The sequence below is a fragment of the Heliconius melpomene genome, chromosome 20 (assembly GCF_056956725.1).
Source record: "Heliconius melpomene rosina isolate 202511_hmr_F chromosome 20, ASM5695672v1, whole genome shotgun sequence".
In the NCBI taxonomy this organism is placed as follows: domain Eukaryota; kingdom Metazoa; phylum Arthropoda; class Insecta; order Lepidoptera; family Nymphalidae; genus Heliconius; species Heliconius melpomene.
Window position 1 is genome coordinate 12554780 of NC_140408.1, and position 11715 is coordinate 12566494.

The 11715-nt window shown below is 33.4% G+C and overlaps 1 protein-coding gene and 1 long non-coding RNA gene across 2 annotated transcripts; one reads left to right on the forward strand and one right to left on the reverse strand.

Moving 5' to 3' along the window:
• Positions 1 to 13: 13 nt before the first annotated feature.
• LOC146528063 (uncharacterized) lies at positions 14 to 3173 on the forward strand. Its single transcript, XR_014879181.1, has 4 exons — positions 14 to 144; positions 1402 to 1558; positions 1700 to 2051; positions 2365 to 3173. It is a non-coding gene; the product is annotated as an uncharacterized LOC146528063 (long non-coding RNA).
• LOC146528064 (tRNA pseudouridine(38/39) synthase) lies at positions 3169 to 7817 on the reverse strand. Its single transcript, XM_085204816.1, has 9 exons — positions 7657 to 7817; positions 7193 to 7320; positions 6509 to 6710; positions 6087 to 6250; positions 5554 to 5762; positions 4625 to 4772; positions 4037 to 4183; positions 3496 to 3665; positions 3169 to 3291 (listed from the first exon to the last, which is right to left on the reverse strand). The coding sequence occupies exons 1-9, from the start codon at positions 7741 to 7743 to the stop codon at positions 3212 to 3214; spliced, it is 1335 nt and encodes a 444-aa protein (XP_085060942.1). The 5' UTR covers positions 7744 to 7817; the 3' UTR covers positions 3169 to 3211.
• Between the last annotated feature and the right edge of the window lie 3898 nt (positions 7818 to 11715).

Here is an 11715-nt window from a genome sequence, read left to right on the forward strand (position 1 = left end):
TAAGAAAAAATAAGTGACAGCAGCTAATTAGCATAAAGCTTTCCCGCTTTTTTCCAACCAGTTGAATATTGTAACAAAGAAACCGACTTAAACAAACACTGTTAATCAGCGAAACTTGAGAAATATGCGAGAAAATCGTTGGTGGTAAGAAACAGTATATTTTAGTAAAGTATCACGCGACACAACACGCCCGTGGCAGTCTAGCACTGCATAAGTAATGTTTAGTGAAATATTACGTCCGCCTACCGCGGCCGGTTTACTTACAATGCCATAATCATTATAGGGATAATTACGGATACAATATGCACTCCTGTTAGAGGTCGCATTCAATTCGCTTTTTGTTTGACCTACCTTTTGTTAACCGGCTTTTGTTAGTTAGGTATTATCAATATACCTAACAGTAGCTTTTTCTGCGACTTCACCCGCTTGGCCAAATGAAAACAATGTTGAGAATTGAGATGTCTATGACACTTTCGACCTTATATCCAGTGGATTAAGTACATCGAATTGCTTAACATGGTTAACAGAACTGTTCCTGAGATTAGCGGTTTTAACCGAACCAACTCTCGTACTACTTCAGCTTTATTGTTTTTTATTAATGTGTATATGTTGATGTAATACATAGCCAATAAAATTTTATTTTCGTGAATCTCGGCCTTACTGTACATTAAAATGAACTTAAAACTTTCATGGTATTTGAGCATACTATATCTATATATATAAAATCGAAAGGTCACTCAATCATCACAAAATCTCAGAAACTACAAGTGCTAGGAATCTCAAATTTTGCATAGGAGTTACTTATAGGACGTAGGTGCTCGCTAAGATGGGAATTTGTAATATTCGATTTTTAAGGGGTTGTTTTTGGGGTTGAAAGTTTGTATGAAACTTCGTTACTACAAATGCTAGGAGTCTCAAATTTTGCATGGACGTCACTTATAAGACGAAGATACTCATAGAGACAGAAGTTAATAATAAAGTAGTTCAGCAGGCGAAACCGCGGGCGGGCCGCTAGTTTACTTATATTGTTAAATGTTACTTATTATAGGTATTTACTTTGTAGGTAGAGTTGTTCCATGCAATTTTTTTTTCGGGTTCTGCTGTATCCCGCATATAGTAGGTATGGTAAGACGTGGGAATCTAGTGTTAAGACACTCTGTTGTCCACTTGAAATTCGTTGAATTTTCGAGGCATTGTGTGATGAGAGGTGGGGCTCGACGCCGCGATGTTGCCTTAGTATTAATTGAAATTATTTTTTATTCATTAAAATTTATATTCTAAATTATATTTATATAGGTGGTGTTATACAATTTTCAACCCTCTAATAGTACTGTTCCCTCTAAATATTTTAAAAAATTTTAAGGTGTTATTCCACACTTAGAAACAATAATCTTTTTTTAGAAAACGTAAAAAGAAATTTAACGTAGAGGGGTTTGAATATGCGTCTCTTGAAAGCTATCCAAGTGCTCGGACTACTAAGCCATACGCTCTCATCAAGTTACGGTCAAATTCTTATACGCGCGCTTACTACTTATTTATGTTGTAGCATATCTGTAAGGTAAATTACCTTTTACATTCTATCGTGTTATTTCAGAAATTGCAAGTTTTTTATATAAAATCAATTTTATGCTTTTTATTTGGATATCGTATGTATTTATGTCGCTTCAACAACTTTGCTTATTAATTTCCCCTTTTTTAGGGTTCCGTACTTCAATAGGCAAAAATCACTTTGTTGCTCGTCAGTCAAGACCATTTATCTTCAGATCGACTGAAGGTAATTATGTCAAATATTCAGGAATATGAATATTTGACATAATTAAAACATAAAAATCAAGCGTCTATGTCAACTCTACCAAAAGATTCTAGAATTTATGAATCGATTTTCCTGGAATTTTCGTGAATCTACAGTTGTGAAATTTGGCACAAAGTACCTAAAAGCTTACAATATAAATAAAAGAAAAAAACTGTGAAGTGAAAATTTAAAGTTATTTCATCAAAAATCGTTACAAACTTGTTCTTTGTAGTTAATGTTATACAAAATGAGTGTAAACGTAAGTTTGTCAACTTTTATAAGTCGTACTTTCAATTGAATTGATACAATACTGAAATTGATACGGAAACCTCGGTGGGCGAGTCCTACTCACACTTAACAGATTTTTTTATTATTCCCTCATCGTACGCCATTATGATTTATGACGCAGACGCATGGGATATGCTTGACTAACCGCAGTGGTTGTAATTTGTAGTCAAATCCCAGTTAGGAAAATATTTATCATTTTCCTATATTATAGCGTATATTTTTTAAATTATGAGTGCGTGAAAGTACCTAATTGAAATAAATATTTTAAATATAATTATTTTCAGTCACTGGGAGTATAAGCACCTACCTAATAACCCACAGCTATCATTGTGTACCTACAGTTAAACGCTGTTCCACAAGATGGTTAATGTCGCTTTCTTTACAAAGAAAATGTATATAGTGAATGCACTCAAGTTGTGTAGTACCTATCCATTTATTGTGTGATAAAGCGGAAACCAGACTGATAGGCTATCTCAAATTCAAAAAACCGAGTAATGACTCCATCGTAATTAAGTCAAGTCCACACGTGATGCTTGAGAAGTTGAAAAGCTTCGATAAGACCCTAAAATCCACATTATCGTAGATATGGGAAGTACAGCTGTTGCGGTAAAGCACCATGGATCATAAAACACGGATGGGGATATCATTACCACCAACACAACAGAAGCAGCCAATGAACTTAGGGAGAAGCTGTCGGTACGCATGGAGAATTTCGTAAAAACTAAGATTCCTGGTTAGGGAATTGAGGAATTAAAAAAGGGGAAAGGTCTAATTGTAGATGAAGCCCTGATAAATCAACTCACTCAACTTCACGCATTTTATGGAAGTGATATGCTTTATTAGGCCAGTCGTGGCACAAAGTTACTAGAAATGTGGCTAAAACCGACTGGTTGTGGGTTCGATCCCCACTCGAATTGTAATATTTAATATTTTCATTTTCTGGTTCTGGTAACGACTCAAAACGCGGCGGTGAGTTTCGCACTCAACATGCAATGTCTCCAGAATTCGGCCAGTCGCATTTACAATCGCCTGCTTGTATAACGACTGGCCTTACTGGTACGAAATATATGTAATAATTAAAACCAATGTGTGTAATAAATTTTAATTTATAATGCAATTTGACAAAATATTTTATTTGGTTTCATTCTTTTCTTCAATTTTCACTATTTTCCTTCTTTTGCTGTAGTGTTCGATTCTCTCTTCTAATGTGGCTGAAAAAAGAAACAAAAGCATTAGAATTTATTTTTTTTAACAAATTTTGATATCGTTAGTAAAGAACAAGTATGTTTCATTATAATACAAAATTTCATTATATTTATAATTTCAACAGAAAACTGTCTGTTCTGTTGACTAATTTTATTCTGTCTACCCAACTATGTGGCATAAAGCTTAGTTATTTATAATTTTTAACTTACAACAAGTTTCCCTTTTCAATAAAGGTTTATATACTCTAGGCTTAATCCCCTGTAACAAACAATCTGTGTACGCCATTATGTTGTCTCTTCCACTCATATTGTTTACATCTGTTTGTATGTTTTTATAAACCCCTTCTAAATTATTAATGCAGTCCTTTATCATAGTTGCTCTGAAATAAAGGAATATCATAAAAAAATGAAAATCTTTATAAGTGATACATTTATTTAGAAATCTTTCAATGCTTATTTTCTGTTGTATTACGATTCCTATTGACTGACAAGTCTATTATTGACTCTTTCTCTAAAATATCACCTCACGCTTTATCTCTTGCTGGGTAGCCAGATAAAGTATAAATAAAATATTTGTATACTTATTACATTTACATTAGCTGTTTTAACTTAGTTATCCGTTAATATTACTAATAAAATAATGGATCTGTATCTTTGATATGATCTTGAATATCAACTCAAAACAAAAATATTTATTTAATTTCAGATTACTGCAAATAGAAATTCGAACCACAGATAATACAATACTTACTTTATGCCATAAGAAGTCCATTCGTTTTGTAAATGTTCAATTGTATTTTTCAGTTCGTCTTCCTCGTGTATCCACTTATCGTCTAATACGTAGGTACAGTGGAAGAGATTTAAAGGTACATCCAATGCTAAATTATATTGGGGTTTTCTAAAAAAAAAATTAAAAAAATATATTCACGCATTTTCATATTTTAAAAGGTAATAAAGTTTTCTAAATACCGCATATAACTTTGTAGACAGATTGAACACAGACTCCTAGCGTTATATCTTAACGGTAGGTTTCCGTATTCGTCTCCATTAAGACAATTCCGGTGAATTCTCGAGGCATTGCTTGTTGAGTGGGGAAACTCAACGCCGCACTTTGCCTCGTTACCATAACAGGGATATGAAAATATTAAATTATATCATTCCTCACCACCGAGCCACAACGGAGAGGTATTTAATCGATAGTGGTGTAGATTCTAGCCTTATCCATCATCAGCCCAGTGAAACTTTTTAATAATTTTAAGTTTGTAACATGTAATATCTTTTGTGTATTTTTAAGGCAATAAATTATATGTTTATTTAATCTTGACCGAAAGAAACTAACCTAGGATACTTTTCTATATCCAACAAATCTTTAATAACATCCGGGGATTCCTTCTTACTGCCTATTAATAACAACACTCCCATTATGCATCGTATCTGGTGCCAGAGGAAAGCGTTGCCTTCTATAAATAATATATACATCGATGTTGCTGTAAATAAAATATTGTGTTGTGTAAACATAAAGGTAAAAAAAAAGTAAGAAACGAAAAAGGAAAAGATGTCTGAGTAGTCTGACTTATATATGCATCATATGTACACATATTTTTTTTATGGAAAAGGACAAGGCAAACGAGCGTCCGGGTCATCTGATGGTGAGTGACCACCGCCGCCCACGACCCCGTGCAACACCAGAGGAAGTACAGTATAGTTCGATCGATGTGTCGTGGCCACGTTAAAGTTAGGAGTCGTGAACTTTTGTGCAATGTTCATTCGCGCTCGGGAAATAAGTAATTATAAGTGGGTACGAATCTACACAGCCATCCATAGCTATCTACATTGCGGCCACGACTCGTAGATCGCATTGTTACTTACGTTACTTTTTACTAACGCCCAATGTTAATAACCAATCCTAATCCAAAAATTGCTACCATAGATTGAAATAGACAGAGATGGAGGTAGGCAGGCAGGTTAGTGATTGGACAGATATGTCGGACAGTACGAGATAGACGTTAACTGGAGATAGGAGATACATTATTAATATTGGGCGTAAGAGTACTGACGCGTCCATAAATCCATTATTTAATTAAATTCTGCCTGTTTCATAGGTACTAATTGATTACTATTGGTATAGATATAATTCTTATTGGCAATAATGAAAGCGATTTGAGACATATTCGCCTAATCATGTAATAATTCTTTCTGTTTCTTCTTGCAATTAAAGTTTTTTTAGTCAAATAAAAATAGCGCATATAGAAAAAGCTTAAATCTCACGTTCATCTAAATCCTTCTTGTCTACCGGCCGAATATCCGCCATTAAAATTTCCCGTATAAACTCAACGACGCCATTACCCACGTCCATCTTGCAAAGATGGCGGAAGTCATGTGAGCCGACAAGATGTGCACACGCATGTTTCATGGCGTCTATGTCGAGGTTGGAACGGGGGAAATAATATTTGTACTGACGTTTTTTACAATCAAATCTGGAAAAAAATAATATTAAAGTCAACGAATAAGGCCGTTGTGGCGCAGCGGCACAAGGGTGCGACTGTAACGCGACGGTTGTGGGTTCGATCCTCACTCGAAGATGTGAAATATTTATTCATTCCATTTTTTCGCTCTGATGTCGAGGCAAAGCGCGGTGTTGAGTTCTTCCACTCAACACGCAATGCCTCCAGAATTCGCAGAAAGTGCATTGAGTTGTGGCCGCTATGAAGTTAGCTGTTGTGTGTGAACAATGCGCAAAAGGTCAGAAAACCCAACTTCAGGGTGGACATGACCATTTGACCATTCTGTAATTTTATTACCTTGCACTAAATTCAGGCTTATCATCAGGTACAGGTAACCAGGATACGGCTCTTATATCTTTCGGTAGCAATCTATTTAATATTTTACAATATAACAATTCATTTTTAATATTTTCATTTTGTTCTTCTTGTGGATATTTACTTCTTACTGTGATGGATATGACCTGAAAATTAAAAAGTTATAATGTCAATAATATTTGGTTTACCTACAAACATTATCATTTTATTTTCCTCGCTCTGGTATCAAGGAAAAGCGCAGCACTAAGTTCCACTACTCAATATGGAATGCCTCCAGATATAAAGTAACAAATCATTTTAAGCCATTCCCCCCGAGTGGGAATCGAACACACAAGTGTCACGTTACACTTGTGCTACTGCACCATTACACCCTTATTTTTTATATATAAAAAAATAATAGGTACCTGCCCAAAAGCACTAACGCCTTTATCAGTTCTACCACATCTATGATACTGAGAAGATTCCCTTTTTTCTATTAAACAGGATTTTATTAAGGCATGAAACAAATAGTGTTCTATAGTTTGATTTGAGTCCTCTTGTACTGCAAGGCCTTGATAATCCCAGCCAAAATAGAGAATGTGGAGAAGAATACGACGGTAGTAACATCTGGAAAGAATCACTTCAATTTATAAGCAATCTTAGAAATATGTTTACTTGGTACAAATTAACTGTAAATGCCAATTTTTTAAATAGAAATATTTAAAAAGTTTTTTAATTTTATTTTCATTCCTCACTCTCATTAGAATATGAAGAATATAATAGAATCCTACTATGTGAAGGTTGAGTGGTGTGTGGACAATAGTGTTTTAATACTTCCAGTTCCATCTGCCTATGTGAACTGTAAAGCTACAAAAAAAATGTAATTCTTGAAAAAGTTATTTTAGCATTGTGGCTAGAAATAAGGCATTATAATAAGAGGCTTTAAATATTAAATAGTTAATATATTAAATAATCAATAATCAATTTACCAGATAATATAATCAACAACACAAAAAATATCTCTAATTAGTGCATTACCATAGCTAGAGCTAAAGAGTTTGTTTGGTTAATAATGTCTATACTATTAGATTATTTAAACAAACACTTACTTAGTAAAATCAAACTTTTTATTGTGTTTCACATTTTCATTATCATTGCTTTCAAATACACTTTTATTTATTATATTCTTTAATTGTACATTATGAGCTTCTAACTGCATAATTTTTTCAACCAGCTCCTGAAAAGATATACAAATAAATATATAAATCCTACATTTAATATAATTTATTAAAATAAATGTATAAATGTTTAGCCTATCTATATACATATTTCAATTCAAATGTATAGTTTACGAGATCAGCAGGTTCAAAATTATATAAATTCTTCAGTATTTAAGTTATTTCAGTAATATTGTCTTAACATGACTAATGTCTAGCTTCTCTTAGACTATTCTGAATAAAACATGAAACAAAAAAGGAAAAAGAGCCCTTTCTTCAGTACAAATGTTAAATAAGAAATAAACTTTTATATTTTAAGGTTATTCTATAAAAAATGGAATTCGTCAAATATTTACGTTTGTATCCATATTCAACAATTCTTCACGTGACAGTCCTTTTACTCTTTTATATTTTGGTGGCATTTTGGCTACTTTTTCTGTCATATTAAAAAATTGTTATACGTAATATTTTGTAAACAAACGTGTAAGTTGTCAGTCTAATGTCAACACTGTCAGCTTGACGTGTAGTAGAGATGTTAAAAAACTTGTAATGAATAAAATCGATTTTTCTTTTTAATACATACTTATATTGTGGTTATAATTAGTTATGTTCGACTAGGGATAAAAGTTCAGTAACCTCTGTTTTCACAGAAATAAACAACAGACTTTATTATTGAATCTGTCTTTTATATCATTATCATTATTATGATATTGTTTCTGGTTTTATGAAAACTATTTAAATATTTCTCTATATTCTGCACTGCCCTTCCCACTTTCTGTCGCATTTTGGAGACATTGCGATTTGAGTAGCGGCAATCAACGCCGCGCTTTGCCTCAATATCAGAGCTTAAAATTTAAAGTGTTTCAATTTGTCGAGTGGGAATCGAACCCACAAACCCCTGTCGATCTCCGACTTCAATCATCATTTTCTTCCGACATTATTTCCTTGAATCAAGAGCAATCACGTTTACAGTCAAAAACGTATTATGTCTAAATACTTAATTGAGCTACTATTTAAATATTTCATGTTCTCCTATAAAGTTATAAATTTTATAAATTTACGTCACGTCACGTCACATCGTACGTAAAACTTGACCTGACCCACAATCGAAACAGGTGTTCTTTTGAAGTGATATCTATTCTCGTAGTCTTAATCAAGTATGTATAAAAGAAATTTACTCCTTACGTTTGTAATCTATATTTAAAGTTAAATACGTAATTGGAGGCGTACTTTTAGAAGTAATTACTAACATTATGATTTTCTGTCTGATTTGTATTTTTGTTAATTTTTAGTAAAAAAAAAACAATAATATACATAGGATTATAATAGAGCCTAGCAATGTAAGAATAAATCAATAAATGTGATACCAAATATTAAACACATAGCTATTATATCTCTACGATCTAAAATATCCAGCTATTATTTACTAAATATTTTATATCTATTTCCTTTTTATTTTAAGTACATATTATTTTTTGCCGGTGACGGGTGAAGCCGTCGCTCAGTTCTGAATTATTTATGGCAAACATGAGGTCATTTGAGGCGTACTTTCTACGGCGATCGCGTTGTTAATACTAAAAATATCCTACGGCTGTCCTTAGTTTTTTTGCTGAAAGTATTGCAAGCGTCAGACTGACGCCGTCATGACGTAATTTACGTCTAGCACTAGACTATAATACGATGGATGCTTTTTTTCAAGCTTTACTCCTAGCGATTGGCGAAGTGTCTTTGCTGGCGATAAGTGACAAGGATTGCGGCGTTGGTGACCATGTCCCTACACAACATACCCGGAACGGTGGGAAGTGAGACTTCTGGAGTAGGCGTTCCCTCTTGCGCCTAAAAAGATGCTAACAATATAAATAATTTGTAATAAGCGTACAAGAATTTCAACGTAGCTTGATTATGTTTAAAAGTTTTATACATCTTCTAAAACATGATGTAAGAATCACACTGCCAAGTTATTAGATTCAGCTTCACGCTGTATCCCGCACACAGCAGGGTAGGCAGAGGGAACCTAGTGTTAAGACACTCCGTTCCCCACTTTCTACCAAATTCTGGAGGCTTTGCGTGTTGAGTGGCAAAACTCAACGCCGCGCTTTGCCTCGTCACCAGAGCGAAGAAATGGAAATATAAATGTAAATAAATATTTCACTTTCTCGAGTGGGGATCGAACTCACAATCGTCGCGTTAAAGTCACACCCTTGTGCCGCTGCGAAATGACGGCCTCATTTAGCCTTATTTATTAGATAGATTACAGATAATTAGGTAGTAGACAATAAATATCTGAAAGTATAATTTTACATGTTTTCATGAACTGATTCCCGTTCCGTATGTTATCAGGAAAACTATTAAGTAAGGTATTTTTTCTTTAAGATTCCGTTTCCATAATAGTTGCGTACATTACTTTGAATTTAGTATATTTTAAATGCAAGACCATAGTACAGCCCTTATTGAGTTTGGGATACCCGAAGCAGTTGCTGTAATAAAATAATTAAATATTTATCTAAATTTAGTTTTAAATTTGATTCACCTTTGGAGAAATGTATTATTTTGATTTCCATACTCTAAAATAACAAATAAATAATAATCCTTTTAGTAGTGTTAGTTAAATATTAGCAACAAATAGGTAATAGAATGATAAAAAGCGACGTTAAATTTTGCACCTCTGGCAAATCCGAGTAGAAAGCAGAGTGATCATGACACTACTTACTTAAACTTATACTTAAATAAAAAAAAAACTAAACATGAGCTTCCAAACATGTAGACATATGTGATAAATTTAGATTACTCAAAGTAGGTTCAGTCGATCGATTTGTTTCCCTAACGACATACGCCCAATGTTAATAACCAATCCTAATCCAAAAATTGCTACCATAGATTGAAATAGACAGAGATGGAGGTAGGCATGCAGGTTAGTGATTGGATAGATATGTCGGACAGTACGAGATAGACGTTAACTGGAGATAGGAGATACATTATTAATATTGGGCGATAATGTAGTAAGCTTTATTAATATGGACAGATTGATTAAGGTCATTTCTATTTGGACTTCTTTTTTAAAAAGACTAAAGATAGTTCACAATCATTAGTTTTGTTTTGAAAGGGTTTTCCTATGGTTTTTTTAACGTATGCAGCATGTAACAGCAGGGTAGGCAAGAGCCCAAAGGACGTCCAAATTTAAGACACTGTGTTTGCCAATATAAAGCGGCAAAATGAATTTTATTAATTTCTACGAGTGATGATAAAACCTACAACTGTTTCGCTTACAGTCAAATTGCCCCACAGTTATACAATGGTCATTATGTTTTTTTTGTATATTTGATTATTTTAAATAATATTTTTTATATTATTTAATCATAAAATTGATCAAACTATTATACATACATACTTTTGTGATATGAATATGGGGTATTCTTACATCGTGTCACTAAATTATACCCTTGGTAATAGTGTTGTTGCGTTTTAATATCGATGTGACTATAGAAAACAAATGACAACCTGCTGTACATTTATATCTAGATTTTATATTAATATTGTAAAAATAAAGAATTTGTTAGGTTCAACACACATTTTCAGGAAAGACTAGTTCGAATTTAAAATATCTTTAGTAAATTTATTAAAAGAATTGGTAAGCTGAAGTGGCAATGGGCGGGGCATATCTGTCGTAGAGCCGACGGCCGCTGGGGCAGACGTCTCGTAGAATGGAGACCCCGTACAAAACGACCGGTGGGACGACCTCCTGCCAGATGGGCCGACGACATAAAGAAGTTGGCGGGAAGCGGATGGGTCCGAAAAGCTGAGGATCGAGCGTGGTGGCGAGAATTGGGGAAGGCCTATGTCCAACAGTGGACAAAAGATGGCTGTTGATGATGATGATGATGATGAAATTTATTAAGGCAAATTACATCACATAAATCATTTCAATATCGCCAACTGTGCTGGTGGTCCTTTACCTCAAGCACTTAGAATTACAATATGTGTAATATAAAATTTCTGAGTTATTCCCACTTGAACACGCGTGCGATGTTGCGGTAAAAGCGAGTCGTAAAATATAACACTTTTATCACACTAATCAAGCCAACACATCTGAACTATTGATGTTCGTCTAAATAAAACTTGCACCCAAGATCTCTATTAGATATGTATATTAAAATTGCGTCAAAACAATATTTACTGTTAGTTGAATATGTTATTTTAAAATATGACATGCATTTACATAAATTGTTGAACACGATCCAAACAGAGTTATATGTAACGAGATAATAATTTAAACATTTTACATACTAATATTGATGTCATTATAAAATTAAGTATTTATGATATTATTTAAGTTATAACTGTTGTTAATAGTTTCGAAATTATATTATATAATTATTAAGAACTAAGAATATATTAACTTAAGTACTTCATACAGG